Source organism: Oryctolagus cuniculus, chromosome 9 (genome assembly GCF_964237555.1).
Source record: "Oryctolagus cuniculus chromosome 9, mOryCun1.1, whole genome shotgun sequence".
Lineage (NCBI taxonomy): Eukaryota > Metazoa > Chordata > Mammalia > Lagomorpha > Leporidae > Oryctolagus > Oryctolagus cuniculus.
In genome coordinates this window covers 135,201,864-135,217,587 of record NC_091440.1, presented here as the reverse complement: position 1 = coordinate 135,217,587, position 15,724 = coordinate 135,201,864, and the positions used below count along the sequence as shown (strand labels likewise).

Genomic DNA, 15,724 nt, shown 5'->3' with positions numbered 1-15,724 from the left:
ACAACAGGAGTCACTGTGCACTTACTCCTCATGTAGGATCTCTGTCCTTAATGTGCTGTGCATTGAGATTTAATGCTATAATGAGTACTCAAACAATATATTTCACTTTGTGTTTCTATGGGGGTGCAAACTGTTGAAATCCTTACTTAATGCATACTAAACTGATCCTCTGTAAAAAAAAAAAAAAAAAAGAAATTATCAACTCCCAACTTGACTCTCACTGGGATTAAACATGACAATAGGTCTGATCTGATTTCATCATCATTTAAAAAAAATCATCTATTATTTTTCACTTTATGTTTCAGTGTGGGAGCAAACTGTTGAAATCCTTACTTAAGGTATACTAAGCTGATCTTCTGTATATTAAGATAATCAAAAATGAATCTTGATGTGAATGGAAGGGGAGAGGGAGTGGGAAAGGGGAGGGTTGTGGGTGAGAGGGACGGTATGGGGGGGGAAGCCATTGTAATCAATAAATCGTACTTTGGAAATTTATATTCATTAAATAAAAGTTAAAAAAAAATACTTAAGGTCACTGAGCAAGTGGATGGAGTCGAGAAGGGGAGGGAGTCAGACCCAGGTCTGGGATAAACCTTGGCATGTCCTGGCAGCCTGAACTAAAGGGCATCTGGTTTTAAGAAAACCCTTATTCCACCATTTCTTATCAAAATATTCTTTAAGTTCAAATACTTCATTCTCTTAAACATGATACAATAACTTTTATAAAACAACAACTTAAGTATAAGGTACTTCATTGCTATAAATTTCTTTGTGATGTTTATAGAACATTTAACTAGAAAAGTGACATACTCAGTGAACATAAAGAATCTTCAGTGCTCTCAAAACACTCAGGGCAAACTGCTAAAGGATAGCAATTTCATATAAACAAAATGCTTAGCATTTAAATAGCTGGAAAACAGCAATATCTATCCCAAATGATGGTACAACAGGAAACACTATTTTACTTTCTTCCAGAGCCAGGAATAACATGCTTTCCACCACCTATACTTTTCAAAAGAGAATAGGAAGAAAGCTCAATTGGTTGAGTGGGGAAGCAAGAATATGGCCGGGCTGGGACAGCAATGAGTTCACTGGTACCAGGAAGTAGGCACTCCCCCGCCCTGCCCCCTACAAGCTGACACCAAAATTTAACAAATTCAGTTGACATACTGTCAAAAAAATAGGCATCTATCAAGTCCATATCTATGTCTGTTTTGCAGACCATGTTAAGATCCACAGGCAAACACATCCAAGACAGTCTGTGCTTGTCAGAATAAGGTAGCTGTGGAAGTCCCTGGAAACTTGGGGACAGATGCCTGGTTCAACCAAGATCCATGATAAGCAGGGGTATGGCCCTGGGCAGAGGTGAGGAATTCAGCTGCTCAGAGACGCAGTGTCTCCACCTGAGACCACGTGGCTAAGAGTGGAAAAAGTTTCCCGACGACATAGACTCAGTGATATAATGAAATAAGTACGGGATATGAATATTAGTTGAGATTAGAACTTGAATAAAGAAGTGGTTTTTTTCCATAGTACATTTAGAAGTTATTATATTGCTCCACTAATCATTTCTTTTACCTTTTATTTTGCATCTCCTGTGGAACAACCACTACTTCCACTGCACATAAGTGTTTGTATAATATATTTATATATATACACTATTCTAAATATACAATTTTAATAATATAACTACCAGTGCCACAGCGAGTACTCAGTGAAAGCCAAAGGAATGAGACGGGAAATAGCCCGACTACTCGGAACCACGACAAAACGGCACACTGCTCCTTTTGTAGGGTCTGATCAGAGCCACCATTAGCAGCCAGTGCTCACTTCACCATCACACTGACTTTCAGGGGAAAATGGAATAGCAACGCCTCCTGGCTTTTATTCGCACACCTCCAGGTAAATGATGGATAAAGGGTCCTTTAACAGGTATGGGATATTATGTTACAAGAATCGCGAGGAATGTGCAGACAAAGGGGACACAGCCTTGAGGAAGCATAAACCAAGTAATAGAAACAAAGTATAATGGAACTGAAACCAGCTAGCACTGCACTGCCGGTAGAAAGGACGAATGGTGTGCATCCCTGGCCTCTCCGGCGCACATCTCAGAAATGCCCGCAGCCTCTGCCGAGCCTGAACACAGCTCAATTCAACACTTCTCATGCTAAGTGTAACATATTCCATAAATCTTTAATACCCGAATATAAATTACAGGCAGCACACATACTGCATGCCACAGAATATTTGACATTTTTGAGAGAGATGGAAGTTAGGAGACGCACAGCAAAAGCTAGAATGTGCACCTCTGTTCTTAGATATCTGTCTACTACACCACACTGTGATTTCTCAGGAATCCTGGTCCACTGATTTTTAAAATCCGAGTCCTGAAAGTTAAAAGACTCTCGATCACCATTTCTGCTGCTATCGGAACACAGCAGGCTAGGCTCGCCTGCGTTATTAATTTTTCAGTGAGAACTTATTATTTTCAAGGAACATGAAACACAAAGCTAAAATATTTATAGCGACCTAAAATATTTATACGTGGCAGAGCAAAGTGACCACATTCAGGTCCCTCCGAGCTTCCTAATGAATTAAAAGGAAACGTCAACCACAATTCCTCTGTGACTCTCTTGGCTTCTATCTAATGATTACACAAACGGGCAAGGTGGTGCGGCCACTGTGGGTGTCAGCATTCTACTGCCCTGGGCGTCACTGGTGTCTGCAGTCCTGGTGTCGACCCAGAGCCGCTCCACCATTCCCCAGGAGCACAGCACCCGCGAGGCCCCCGGCCACGGGCCGGCTCTACCTGACCACATCTTCTCACAGCTCCTTCCAGGCTCCTCAGTAAATCCCATGCCCCTGGGCCCTGATGCGTGCTTTTTGCCCAAGGAGCCTCACATAAGTAAACCACTTAACTGAATGCTTGATTCACTGCATGAAGTCGTGCAGTGCACCCTGACTAAACGCGGGGTTAAATCATCAGGAAGGAGGCTGAGAAAAAAAACTCAGAGTCAAGTGCCAGCGCCAGGGGTTAAATATCTGGTCTACGCCTGCCCTCACCTTCCTCGTACACGCCCACTCCATGAGTCTGCTAAGTCTGTTCTTCCGCATCTCACGGTTTTATATTCTTTTCTATTATGAAGATCAGTAGATCTATTACTGCCATTTTATTTCAGGTGCTAAATCAAATTCAATTATACTTTTCATACTGTCATTTTGAAATATCAAGTGGAAGAGAAATAATTAGAAAGCTGGCATTGATCATAATGTGAACTGTCAAGCTCAAGTCCAGACAGAAGAACAAACTGGATGTGATGTTGGATACACCCCAGGTTACTGTTCATTGACAGACTCAGCAAGTGCAGAACAGTCTAACACACTGCGGGGTATGTGTGTGTGTGTGTGTGTGTGTGTAGAAAACTGGGGGCTAAATAAACTATTTTAATTTGGGGAAACAAAAATAATATAGATGGTCAAGTTTTGTTATGCTGTGGCTTAACGGGTTAAGCTGCTACCTGCTACACTGGTGTCCCATAAGGGCGCCATTTCAAGTCCTGGATGCTCCACTTCCAATCCAGCCTCTGCTAGTGCGCCTGGGAAAGCAGCAGAAGACACTTAATAAAAGGTTCTTCCTTAATAAGTGGTCATACACAGATTATGATGACAGAAATAAAAAACTCAATGTAATCCAGGTTTATATTTATACATAATGATAAATTTAATACTTTCTGTACTTAAGCTTGAAAGAATACTTCCAAAAACTGCAGAAGTATTCTATGTTCTATTCTGTTGTGTAAATAAGGCTATAAATCACTCTCAAGAATCTGAAGGGACACATCTCAAGCCAGCATCCTCCTGCCCCAGAGCTGGGAGCAGGACTAAGCTATGGACAGCAATGGCAACCACAGAGCGGGGACTCTGGCAGCATCCCCAAAGCTCAGGCTCACCTGCGGGCTCTCTGACCCTTATCCTCTGGGGTCAGAAGTATTCTTGGAAAGTTGTTCTGACAACCTAGTACTTGCACTCACGTGTTCTCCCAGGTTATGAGAACACCATGGCATGAGAGGCAGGAAGAGCAGGGAGGCAGAGCTGAGGCTTTCTGCCTGCCCGTCATTCTAGAATGTCCATTCCATGCACTAAGTTGCAAGATTGAGCTAGGGGAAAAAACGCACGTGCTCTTGAGATTCCTCTGCTTACTCTTTCAGTTAATATTTCTGGACCCTACTTGACGCCCGTCCTGTGCTGGGTGTGGTGCACACAACCGTGAGCACCGCTGCAGAGCCACCTCCAGCATCTTGAGTGCTGGGAGACAGGAAGAGGCTCTCCTGGCTCCTCAGGTAAACTGTCTTTCGAAACAAAGGTAACAGCCACATTACTATTAATTATAAAATCTCTCTGAAGAAATTGAAATGTGTGAAAAATAGAAGGCAAAACTGTCTTTCAAACATTTAGAAAGTGTAGTATTTATACACAAAACAGGCACAATTAAAATAGAAGGGTAAACTATGTTTCCAAAAATCACTTTTATTCTAAATCTGTTTCTTACTAAAGTCTCAGCTGAGAGAAATACTTGAACAAATGTTAAACTTTCATTTCTTGTTACAACCCGGCCCCAAGGCTAAGTTTAGGGCTCCAAAGTCCCTATCACATGAGGCGTTAGCTAAGCTTGTCTGGTTGTCATGAAAAGCAAAAGCCCATTAAAGTCGCACACATTTGAACCAAAATGCCTCTGTAAATTCCCAGAATGAAAGTCTCCTGGAAACAGCCACGTTGCATTCCGTGCCTACAACCTCACTGCCTGCCGGCACCTCTGCCCGTCCTGGCCCCGGGAGACAGGTGCCCTCGCATCACCCTGGGAGCCTGGGCCCTGCCGGGAGTTGACGCACGCAGCGTGACTTTGGTGTTTACCACCAGCCCTGTCTTCTTGTCTTCCTGGATCGTGGCTCAGCTTCTGAAGTGCAGCCTCAGCCACAAGCTGAGACTGTCGGGAGTCAGACCCTTTACGGTTTCAGGGGAAACCAGAACAGGGCGCGGCAGGACCTGGTCAGCAGTGGACAAGAAGTGCTTTTCCTCGTTGGCACTGTGTGAGGGGTGGGAGCAAGTCCAGCACCACGTCATCAGGATGCCCTGCCACCACAGACCTGGGCACCCTGGAGGGGCAGGGGCACCATGGCAACGTGCTAGGAGGCTGGCCGGCCCTCCCCCTCGTCACGCACCGGCAGAGAGCCCAGCACCTGCATGGAACAGGGTCACGGAGGACACTGGTGCTGTGTTTTACACAGAGGCCAGCTGATCCCACCAACAGCCGAGGGCCAGCTCCGTGTGGGACCACATCGCTTTCCACCTTACGTATTCTCATACACCAAAAATGTGGAACCCTTTTTGACAAAGAAAAGCATTGCTCTCAACCCTGCCTTATCCACCACGTGTCCCCTGTAAGGGGCATAATGCAGGACCAGGACAAGGCAGGGCTACCCAGGAAATCAGACCCACAGCCACTGGAGGCTCCCGTGTGAGGGCAAAAGCTATTTCTCAGACTGACTGGCATCAGCCTTATCTTTGGATCACACCAGTCCCGGTCTGACTTTTAGAACCAGGAGAAAGTTCTGATTTTTTGCAGAAAAGCCAAGTCTTTCCGTTAGCAATCACAGGCAGGCAGGCTTGGATCATCAACACAGCCACTCGCTTCCCAGGGTGACCTTTGTCACTGATACTCACTTCCTGATGAGCATTCTACAGGACGATGAAGGTCAAAGCTTCCTCAGACTCCTCTTGCGGGGAAAACTATGATTTGCTAAATGTTATCAAGGCACACATGTGGAGACACATAAATATGTATGTGGAAACTCACTGCCCGCGTGCTGGCTAGAAAGGACGAGCGGGGAGGCTGCGTGTGGCTGCTCCTCCAAGCAGGCAAGCGGCGCCTCCTTTGCTGCCTCTGTGCCTGACCTGCTGGGGAGGGCCGGTGCCTCCCGCGGCAGAGGAGAGACGCAGCTCCTCACACAGCACCCACGCCAGGGAGCAGAGGGCAGGCTGCAGGGGCGAGCGGACTGCGTGGCCGCAGGGTGGACTGAAAGCCAGAACACAGTCCCGCAGGCTGCACTCCAGCCCCAGGTCTGAAGCGCAGCGGTCAGCGGAGTGTCTCGGTCCACTTGAGACTGGGCACTTCTAAAGAAAGGAGGTCTACTTTGGCCCGCGGTTCTGGAGGGTGGGAGTTCCACCTGCTGGGCCTGGGGTGAGGGCCCTGCACTGCCTCAGCTCACACTGGGAAGTATGGAAGGGCAAATGATACATTCACAACACGGGGGCAGCCTTGTCCCCAACACCTGCTCCTGTGCTGAGCTCACCCACTGAGCACGCACTGGTCCTTCTCCATCACCCGCTCACCTCCCAAAGGCCCCACCCCCCAACACCACCACCGAGGCAATCAGACCTCGGCATGAGCTTTGGAGAAGATGATGCACACTCAGACCTCAGCTCTACCATACAAGAAGGGCACATGCTGACACGTTAGCTAGCAGATGTCCAGCAGCCAACTGAGGATAAACCAGGACAGCCAGACAGATCCTGGAGAGGGACAAGGAGCACGGGCTGACCTGTGGAATCATCAGTGTCCCCTTACCCACCTAGGGGCAGACAAGGGCACAGCAGACCCCCAGCCAGGAAGGGTTGGGGGTCTTTGGTCAAATATTCATCATGGGCTTCCCTCTTAAGGCCACCCTAATAATTGGGCTCCACTGCACAACTGAAAAGACAAAATCATCTTAACTAAACTAATAATGACAATAATGCAATCCACAAATACGGGAAGACTTGCTGATGATATAGGAAGCACCACCGTGAAGGACAGTCCTGGACAAAGTGGATGGAACTGGGTCTCCATAAATAATAACACCACATGGGAAAGGCTCCGATGGCTCATGTGAGCCTGCAGACTCCAGAGGGAGCTCCTGGGGTCTGCTGCTCTGCTGCTCTGCTGATTCTCCCCGATTTGTTAGGGGCTGGTGTCGGCTGAAAGTCAGGAAGCCACGGGCCTCATCTCGTTAGTCTACTGCAGCACTGGCAACTGGAAGGAAGACCCAGCCCCCTGGCCCCCAGGCCTGGGGTACGGTGGGAAGCTCACATTCCTGGGCTCCGCAGAAGGCTCAGGAATCCTGGCGGACAACCAGCTCATGTTGCTGATTCAAGGCACTGAGGGTAGTCAGAAGGACAAGGGCCCCAGAACGTGAGCAGCCACGAGAAAGCATTTGAGTACACCCTACACCTCACTTCCCAGGCTCCACGCCTGTGGTTTGTGACACAGGTAGGAAGCGCTGATCCCATCTGAGAAAGTGCAGACCGTAAACACCTCAGTGTGTCACAGAGAGTCCCTATTCCTGAACTCTTAACTTAATTCTCTTTTCCATTTTATTAAGCGAGTTCATCGTAAAGCCAAGTCAAAATCACAATCCATTATGGAAAACTTGCAAGACACAACCCCTCGATGTCAAGAAACACACTTTTCACAGTTCTTCTGCATAGCTTTCCCCATGGAAATGGGAATTTTGACACAAGGCACACTGGTCTCAGCGAGTGGTCTATTCTTGCTGCTAATAAAACGAAGTGTTTTTGAAGTTCATATTTTAAAGCTGATGAGAGGGACACATCTGGTTGTGGGCCTGTGAGAGTTCTAAAGACCAACAGAGCTGGGAGGAGGCTCAACAGCAGGCCATGACAACTGTGCCGACTCCCGCGGTGGCTTGACTCTCTTCCAGGAGAGGGAGAGCCCTGGTTCCTGAAAACGCCTGTTCTGGGGAAGAAGCAAGGCTATTGATGGAAATGGCTGGAGTTCCATGTGACAGTCTGCTCACGGTGTCCAGGATGCAGCCCACTCCCTCCAAGACCTTTTGGGGTCGGCCATCATCTGCCCCTGTGGAAGTGAGCGCCCTGGCAAAGCGAATCAGGACTCACTGCGCTGGGAAAGGTGTGGAGGTGTGCGGCTCCATCTTCACAAGCGCTTACTCTCTGCACCTGTGATTCTCTAACCGAGGCATAGTTCACAGAGCCTGCTAGCGGGACGCTCACGCTTGATTAACCCGGGGCCGAGAAACGGAAATCCTCCTCTTGTCAGGTGAGCTCAGCGTGAGACATGGTTACAATGCCACAGACAAGCCACGTGCAGGCGATCTCAGCACCCTCAGCGTCCGCAGTCAGCAGGTTCAAGGGGAAAACCAGTGAGGAAGCCCATTTCCTGAGTCCTTGAGGAATGCCTCACAAGGTCCTCCGAGACAGGACAGACCATGCTCCTCACCTGAATGTTGTCCACGCAAAAAGCAGACTTCACAGAATCAGTATTTCACAGGGAAAATTTTCCATTAAATTTACAAATGTATATTTATACTATACATACATACATACATATATATATATTCGCATGCTCAAACATGTGTCTGAGTGTGTGTTTACATACCTCCTGATGGAGAGTCATTTTAATATTCCAACTTAACTGACTTATTTTCTGAAGTCCACAGATATTGCAATATAATCTCTGGACTCGTCTATACTCATAAATGTGTTCCATCGGGAGAGATGTGATTACTCTAAATCACAAGCAGTGTGATTCTAACACTACAAACATGGCTTCTATCCGCTGTCCATGCACAATGGGTGAAGGTAAAATTGTCTTACCATCCACGCTGTGACAAAGTCCCCCATCCAGGTCCCTACTGCGGCCAATTTCATGAAACTCTCGTTTCTGATGCCCATGTAGTCTGTAATGATGTAGGCTCTGTGGAAGCAAACACACGAGACATCTGGACTCAGAGAGCCATAACAAGGCCTCCTGCTCGCACCACGCACCCTGTGTGCTCCACATCCGCAGGCTAGCAACACCTCCCCCAGGGCCTGGGCCCGTGACCCTGACTGCACGTGCGAGCTCTAAGACAGACTTTGAACAATCAAACAGGAAGACTCAGCACAGGCGTCATTTCAGGCTCACTCAAGTACGCGTAGAGATCAGCAGCTCCAGAGGGAGGCAGAGTGAAGAGTGGACTGGACCAGCGACAAGATGCCGAGTCCAGGCTCCAGGGAGCGGCAGCAGAGCTGAGGAACTCTGAGAATCACGTCCGGATTTCAGAGGGACTCCCACCCGGTGAGTCACTGCCAACCTCAGTGCAGACCTGTGTGCTTTCACCTGTTACCACAGTAACACCAGGCGGGTGCTCATTTCACTGCTTTTTCTGTTAAACATTCTTTTAATTTTTTGTTAACATTCTTGTTAAAATTGATCGTTTAATGCCAATAGCATGTGCATGCATATCACATATTACGTATTTTCATTCCCATGTTCTCATTCTTAAATTTTTCCTCATTGAGGATTATTCCCCTTTTGCAATCTCTCTGAGAAAACTGGGACTCAGATCACCTAGGAGGTGATCAATCCTGGTAATCAATCCTGGTAACTAATGGTAGGTGGCGAGGGAGCAAACTTCTCTCCTGTGGTCGTTTTTTACTCTAAGCTTTTTTCACTCTTTTTTGTTTTACTTTAATTTTTTTTCCTTTCCTTACGTACGATAATACCTGTACAATCAGAGTATTTTTTTTAACTTTTATTTAATGAATATAAATTTCCAAAGTACGGCTTATGGGTTACAATGGCTTCCCCCCCGATAACGTCCCTCCCACCCGCAATCCTCCCCTTTCCCACTCCCTCTCCCCTTCCATTCACATGAGGATTCATTTTCGATTCTCTTTATATACAGAAGATCAGTTTAGCATACATTAAGTAAAGATTTCAACAGTTTGCTCCCACACAGAAACATAAAGTGAAAAATAATAGATGATTTTTTAAATGATGATGAAATCAGATCAGACCTATTGTCATGTTTAATCCCAGTGAGAGTCAAGTTGGGAATTGATAATTTCTTTTCTTTTTTTTTTCTTTTTTTTTTTTACAGAAGATCAGTTTAGTATACATTAAGTAAGGATTTCAACAGTTTGCACCCCCATAGAAACACAAAGTGAAATATACTGTTTGAGTACTCGTTATAGCATTAAGTCTCAATGTACAGCACATTAAGGACAGAGATCCTACATGAGGAGTAAGTGCACAGTGACTCCTGTTGTTGACTTTACCAATTGACACTCCTGTCTATGGCATCAGTAATCTCCCTATGCTCCAGTCATGAGTTTCCAAGGCTATGGAAGCCCTCTGAGTTCTCCGACTCTTATCTTGTTTAGACAAGGTCATATTCAAAGTGGAGGTTCTCTCTTCCCTTCAGAGAAAGGTACCTCCTTCTTTGAAGACCTGTTCTTTCCACTGGGATCTCACTCACAGAGATCTTTCATTTAGGTTTTGTTTTTTTTGTTTTGTTTTGTTTTTGCCAGAGTGTCTTGGCTTTCCATGCCTGAAATACTCTCATGGGCTTTTCAGCCAGATCCGAATGCCTTTAGGGCTGATTCTGAGGCCAGAGTGCTATTTAGGACATCCGCCATTCTATGAGTCTGCTGAGTATCTCGCTTCCCATGTTGGATCACTCTCCCCTTTATTTATTCTATCGGTTAGTATTAGCAGGTACTAGACTTGTTTATGTGCTCCCTTTGACTCTTAGTCCTTTCATTATGATCAATTGTGAACTGAAATTGATCACTTGGACTAGTGAGATGGCATTGGTACATGCCACCTTGATGGGACAATCAGAGTATTAATTAAACTTGAGCCAGACTAATTTTAAAACAGCAAAGAATAGATAATGATATTTTTGTTATTTATCTATTGATAAGCAGCATATGTTTGAAGTTACTGAATGGTAAACTATTTCTAATTCAGTGTTTTTCTTTTATTCTACAGTTATTGCAGATGGATTTTTTTAACTTGATTTGTTAAACAAGTTTCATACACACAGCTTTAGGAACGCAGTGACACTTCCCTGCCTCCCCCCATGCTCCTTATCTATAAAAAAGCACATATTTAATATTTTTAACAGAAGAAAATTAATTAGCTCTTAAAGCAACTCTTTGCTATAAGCTTCATGCACCTGCTTTGGAGGATATACAAGAATGTCGTAAGGTCTCACCCCCAAGTCAGGATCTCAAGCGCCATAGTAGCCAACAAATCAATGAGCAGCAGCGAGAGCAAGCTGCATGCAGACTTTGCCAGGGACTGTTGTTAGCACTTTAAATGCAGTCCCTGCCCACGTTCACATCAGCGCATGGAAATGTCTAGTTCACAGACATGCAGAGGGAGTTTGCGAGGGTTTGGCAATTTGCTCAAGTTCCAGCCCCTAATAAACGGACAGGAGCTGAATCTGAGCTTGACTGACTTTCAAGTCCAGGCTCTTCACCGTGTTGCTCCACCTTCTTCCGGAAGTGACAGTGAAGATATTTAAACACACACACACACACAATTTGCTCTGTACCCCAGCGTGTCCGTCCATACACAGGGAAGATCAAGACATACCCCGTGGAGACCAGTCAGCACACAAAGCCACCAGTGGCTTGCAGAAGCTTCAGCTCCCCAGAGCTGCATCCAGTCCAGCACTCCCACTCACACGAGCTCACCCGTCTAAGCAGCTTCCCCTTGAAGCCCCGAGCTGACCTGGGCAGAACAGTGCCGCCCCATCCGGAAAACTCACAGAACACAACATGCTGTCGGGAATTAGCTCGGATAACTGCCTAGGACTTTCAATCACATCTGTTTTGGAGAACTTACCAATGCCACTTCTCTGCCTGGCCACTATTCTGGTGAGTTCTAGAATATACTGACGCAGAGTGGCAGTGTCAGGGGTACAATCCCTGACACTGTAAAGATGTAAGACCAGCATCATACTTTCATTCCTAGAATGAGAAAGGGGCTGGATACACTTGGAACAGATGGATGGCAGAGCCAAGAATAACTAAGAAAGTTACATAAAACACAAAAATCATCCCCCAAGAAGTTTCTTAGAGGCATCAGAGTTGATGAAGCAGTGAGAATAGGAAAGAGGAGATACCAGCTTGGGAAGAGCTGTGGAAAGGCTGGGAGTGAGGCTGTGTACAGAGCTGCTACGTGTTACGTCAGCTGGCTCTCCTGTTCTCTGGGGGCTCTCTGGGGACATTGCTGATTCTGTACACGAAGCAAGACAAGGGAAATGTGGGTTGTGCCTGGGGAAGCTGTCAATCACAGAGGGCTGGAGAGACAACGCAGGCCATTTACAGGGTCGAGATCCCAGAGACAGGAGGAGCCCAGAAGATGGCCTGACGCACAGCTGGTCTGTCAAATCCTGCTCTTGATTCGAGAGGAGCTAGACGACTGAGTGAAGACTCACAAGGACACCATGGAGGTCGGGCACCCCACTGCGCTGGGGAGACCGCTGCAGTTCACACGCACTGCAGAGCGTGACCCAGGAGAAAGCCGGGGAACAGCCCTCACAGTGCACCCCACGATGGATCTGGGGGTCGCCTCTACTCTGTCCGCCTAGCGGGAAGAGTGCAACCTTTCTGGGAACACAGACTATCAACCAGATCCACGACCCACTGCTACACAGCACACGGCTCAGCCATTTGGGAATCACTGGGGGTGCCAACAAACAGTTCCGGCCACTGACAGTCAAGAGACAAAGGCATCGACTCAAACCAGGTAACACGCTCTGGGGGGACAGACAGGTGCTTCGTTCACTGCTGCTTTCCTGGGACCCAGAGCCCTGCCTGCCTCAGGTGAGTGATTAGCAAACATTGCTTCATTTATGAATTAGTGAAGTGGCCCAGATTCGTCATGTCTGCTTGCACATGGCAGGGAATGTGCTCCACGTCTTACTGTGCTAAACACAGGAAACAGCAGTAAAATGAAACAGGAACAAGAAGGTGTCCCCACAGGGACGGACACCAAACACATCTTTTTTTTTTTTTTTTTTTTTTTTTTTTTTTTACAGGCAGAGTGGACAGTGAGAGAGAGAGAGAGAAAGATCTTCCTTTTGCCGTTGGTTCACCCTCCAATGGCCGCCACGGCCGGCGCACCGCGCCTATCTGAAGGCAGGAGCCAGGAGCTTCTCCTGGTCTCCCATGGGGTGCAGGGCCCAAGCACTTGGGCCATCCTCCACTGCACTCCCTGGCCACAGCAGAGAGCTGGACTGGAAGAGGGGCAACCGGGACAGAATCCGGCGCCCCGACCGGGACTAGAACCAGGTGTGCCGGCGCCGCAGGTGGAGGATTAACCTATTAAGCCGCGGCGCCGGCCCAAACACATCTTTAAATTGCTCTGTGTTGACTCCATTACACTTGTAGCTCCTCGAATGTTGCACAGCCATCCTTTCTCCACCTAGAACATTCTATCAGCACAGAAAGGAATTCTCTTTCCCAGTGACCGGGAGATGGGGCCAGTTCCAGAAGCTGTAACAGTGAAGATGAGGTAGCACAGGCGATTGATGAAATTATAAACATGAACAGCGACATAGAGAAAGACGAGACGCTGTTCTTGTCATTGCTACTTTGGACAAAGATGAGGAAGACTTACAAATCTGCAGACTTGCTATGAAAACCCTCAAGTACTGGGTTACTGAACTGCATTTCTGTGAACATTAAGGGCACTTCCTGCAAAGGACCAGGTATGTACATACTTATCTAGCAATGTGAGCCAGTCTGAACGTCACGCCAGACTCTAAACATCTGCAGCTGTGCAGCTTCATACACTCCACGGCCTTGGGAAATGATTCACAGTTATATCATACTTGCCAGGAGCTAAAACCTGGCAAATTAGGGGTTTAGTTTTGTTTTCTGCCTTAGCTGGTTATTTCCACTGCACATAGATCTGGAAAACTTTGCCGTTCTATCAGCCTACCAGGTGAGCATCCGTCATTGACACAGTATTTCAAGATCCTGAAGGAATTTCTTTCTGGGCTCTCACTTCAGTTTTTATTTTTTCATGAGATTCCATGCTTAAACTGTCAAGTCCATAACGGATGTGTGGAAATTTCAATATACAAGATGGGAGAAAGGCTAATAATCATGCCCACAGGTAAGATGAGCCTTCAAGGCTGAAACCAGAGAAATCCACGTGCTGCCTGACTGCACAGACCCTGCCATGAGCTCCGCAGTCCACAAGACTTGTCACTTGGTAAGTGGGTCTTCCAGGTGGGAGCCCTGATCGTGAGCAACAAAAATTGCAGTTCATTTGGTCTATTATTCATGCGTAAGTGGGCGCAGTTGATGCCAATGATTTAGGGGCCACATCTCTGAAAGTGTAACAGGAGGCGTAAACACAGACCAGCAAACCAATACCGATTCATGCTTCACTGAAGACCCATCTGTGGCCAGCTGGATTCGCACTGTCACAGCTGTCTCTCCCAGCCACGTTTGGGTGACTTAAACAAGATTGGGGATTTCATACACAAGTAAATCACGATAAGGAGGTAACTTACATGAAAGCAGACCTGCATTAACCCAAGCAAATCTCTAAGCATTCTCAAGGCATTGACAATAAAAACTGTTGCTTCAAACTGCCAAGAACCAAACCTGGGTCTATTACATTAACCTTTCTCCAATATTTGTGTGTGTTTACACACGTGTACATGCATGTAGTAAAATTATTAATAGCTTTAGCCTGGTCACTTAATCAACTGTATTCTAAATAGCTGAATTTTAGTGTTTTTGCTCAAAGTTTCTAGTTCTTGACATGGAAAGACACCGGGGGAGTTCAGTACAAGTGGGAGGACTTTGCTGGCCAGATCCAGGGTAAGAAGTTGTGGGACAAGACCCATGAGGATGCCACGAATGCTGTGGACAATCGTTAAAAGCAGTCCTGAATGATTCAAACTGCACCTGCACCTGGCGATGCCCACTGATAAAATACTCAAATGGAGCCAGCACCGTGGCTCACTAGGTTAATCCTCCGCCTGCGGCGCCGGCACACCGGGTTCTAGTCCCAGTCAGGGCAGCAGTTCCATCCTGGTTGCTCCTCTTCCAGTCCAGCTCTCTGCTGTGGCCAGGGAGTGCAGTGGAGGATGGCCCAAGTGCTTGGGCCCTGCACCCCATGGGAGACCAGGAGAAGCACCTGGCTCCTGGCTTCGGATTGGCACAGTGCGCCGGCCGTAACGGCCACTGGGGGGTGAACCAACGGAAAAGGAAGACCTGTCTCTCTGTCTCTCTCTCTCTATAACTCTGCCTGTCAAAAAAAAAAAAAATACTCAAATGTTCCAACCTCAGCCTTTCATTCCCTCTAATTCCTACAGAGAAGACCTGTGTAAGGCTGTAGATGGAGCTGTCACAAACCCACGCGTTCTGTGAATACAACCATCACACCTCAGATCCTCCTTGCCTTCTTTGCCTGGCTTCAGCCCACTCGGTGAGATTCATTTCTGCTAGACACAGAAACTTCAGTTTGTATCAGCCCCTCCCTCTCCTCTATTCGTAACACTGGGTCCATCACCAGGGTTATTTCAGAAAGACTCTCAAATCCACGCTGTTTGTCTGCCATCACCACTACCAACGCCTTACTTCGGGCAATAACCACCTCTATTCTGAAATTAAAGTAACCGTCCCCTCCGACTATTCACCCTATATTGCTCTACTCTGACTTTTGGGAATTTGATGTGGCGTCTGGAGATGAGCCGGGTACGGGAGGTGCTAGGCCTGCAAATTACATCACACGCCCATAACCTGGGACAAACGATCACCCTTGACAGTCATCCATTTCCTTTTCTGTGTAGCAGAGGCAAAACCACCTCCCATTCATCAGGTTTTCTTGAAGATCACACAAAATAAAGCAGAC

General features: G+C 47.0%; 1 protein-coding gene across 6 annotated transcripts in view; it reads right to left on the bottom strand.

The window, feature by feature from the left end:
* TMEM117 (transmembrane protein 117) overlaps window positions 1-15,724 on the bottom strand; it is a 477,223-nt gene that overhangs the window by 220,796 nt on the left and 240,703 nt on the right. For 5 of the 6 annotated variants that reach the window (XM_051850978.2, XM_070049713.1, XM_070049710.1 and 2 more), the window contains one exon: window positions 8,671-8,770. The exons of the other annotated variant lie outside the window; for it this stretch is intronic. In XM_051850978.2, the coding sequence (XP_051706938.1) occupies window positions 8,671-8,770 (100 nt within the window). The remainder of the gene's footprint in view (window positions 1-8,670; window positions 8,771-15,724) is intronic. 6 annotated transcript variants of the gene reach the window in all.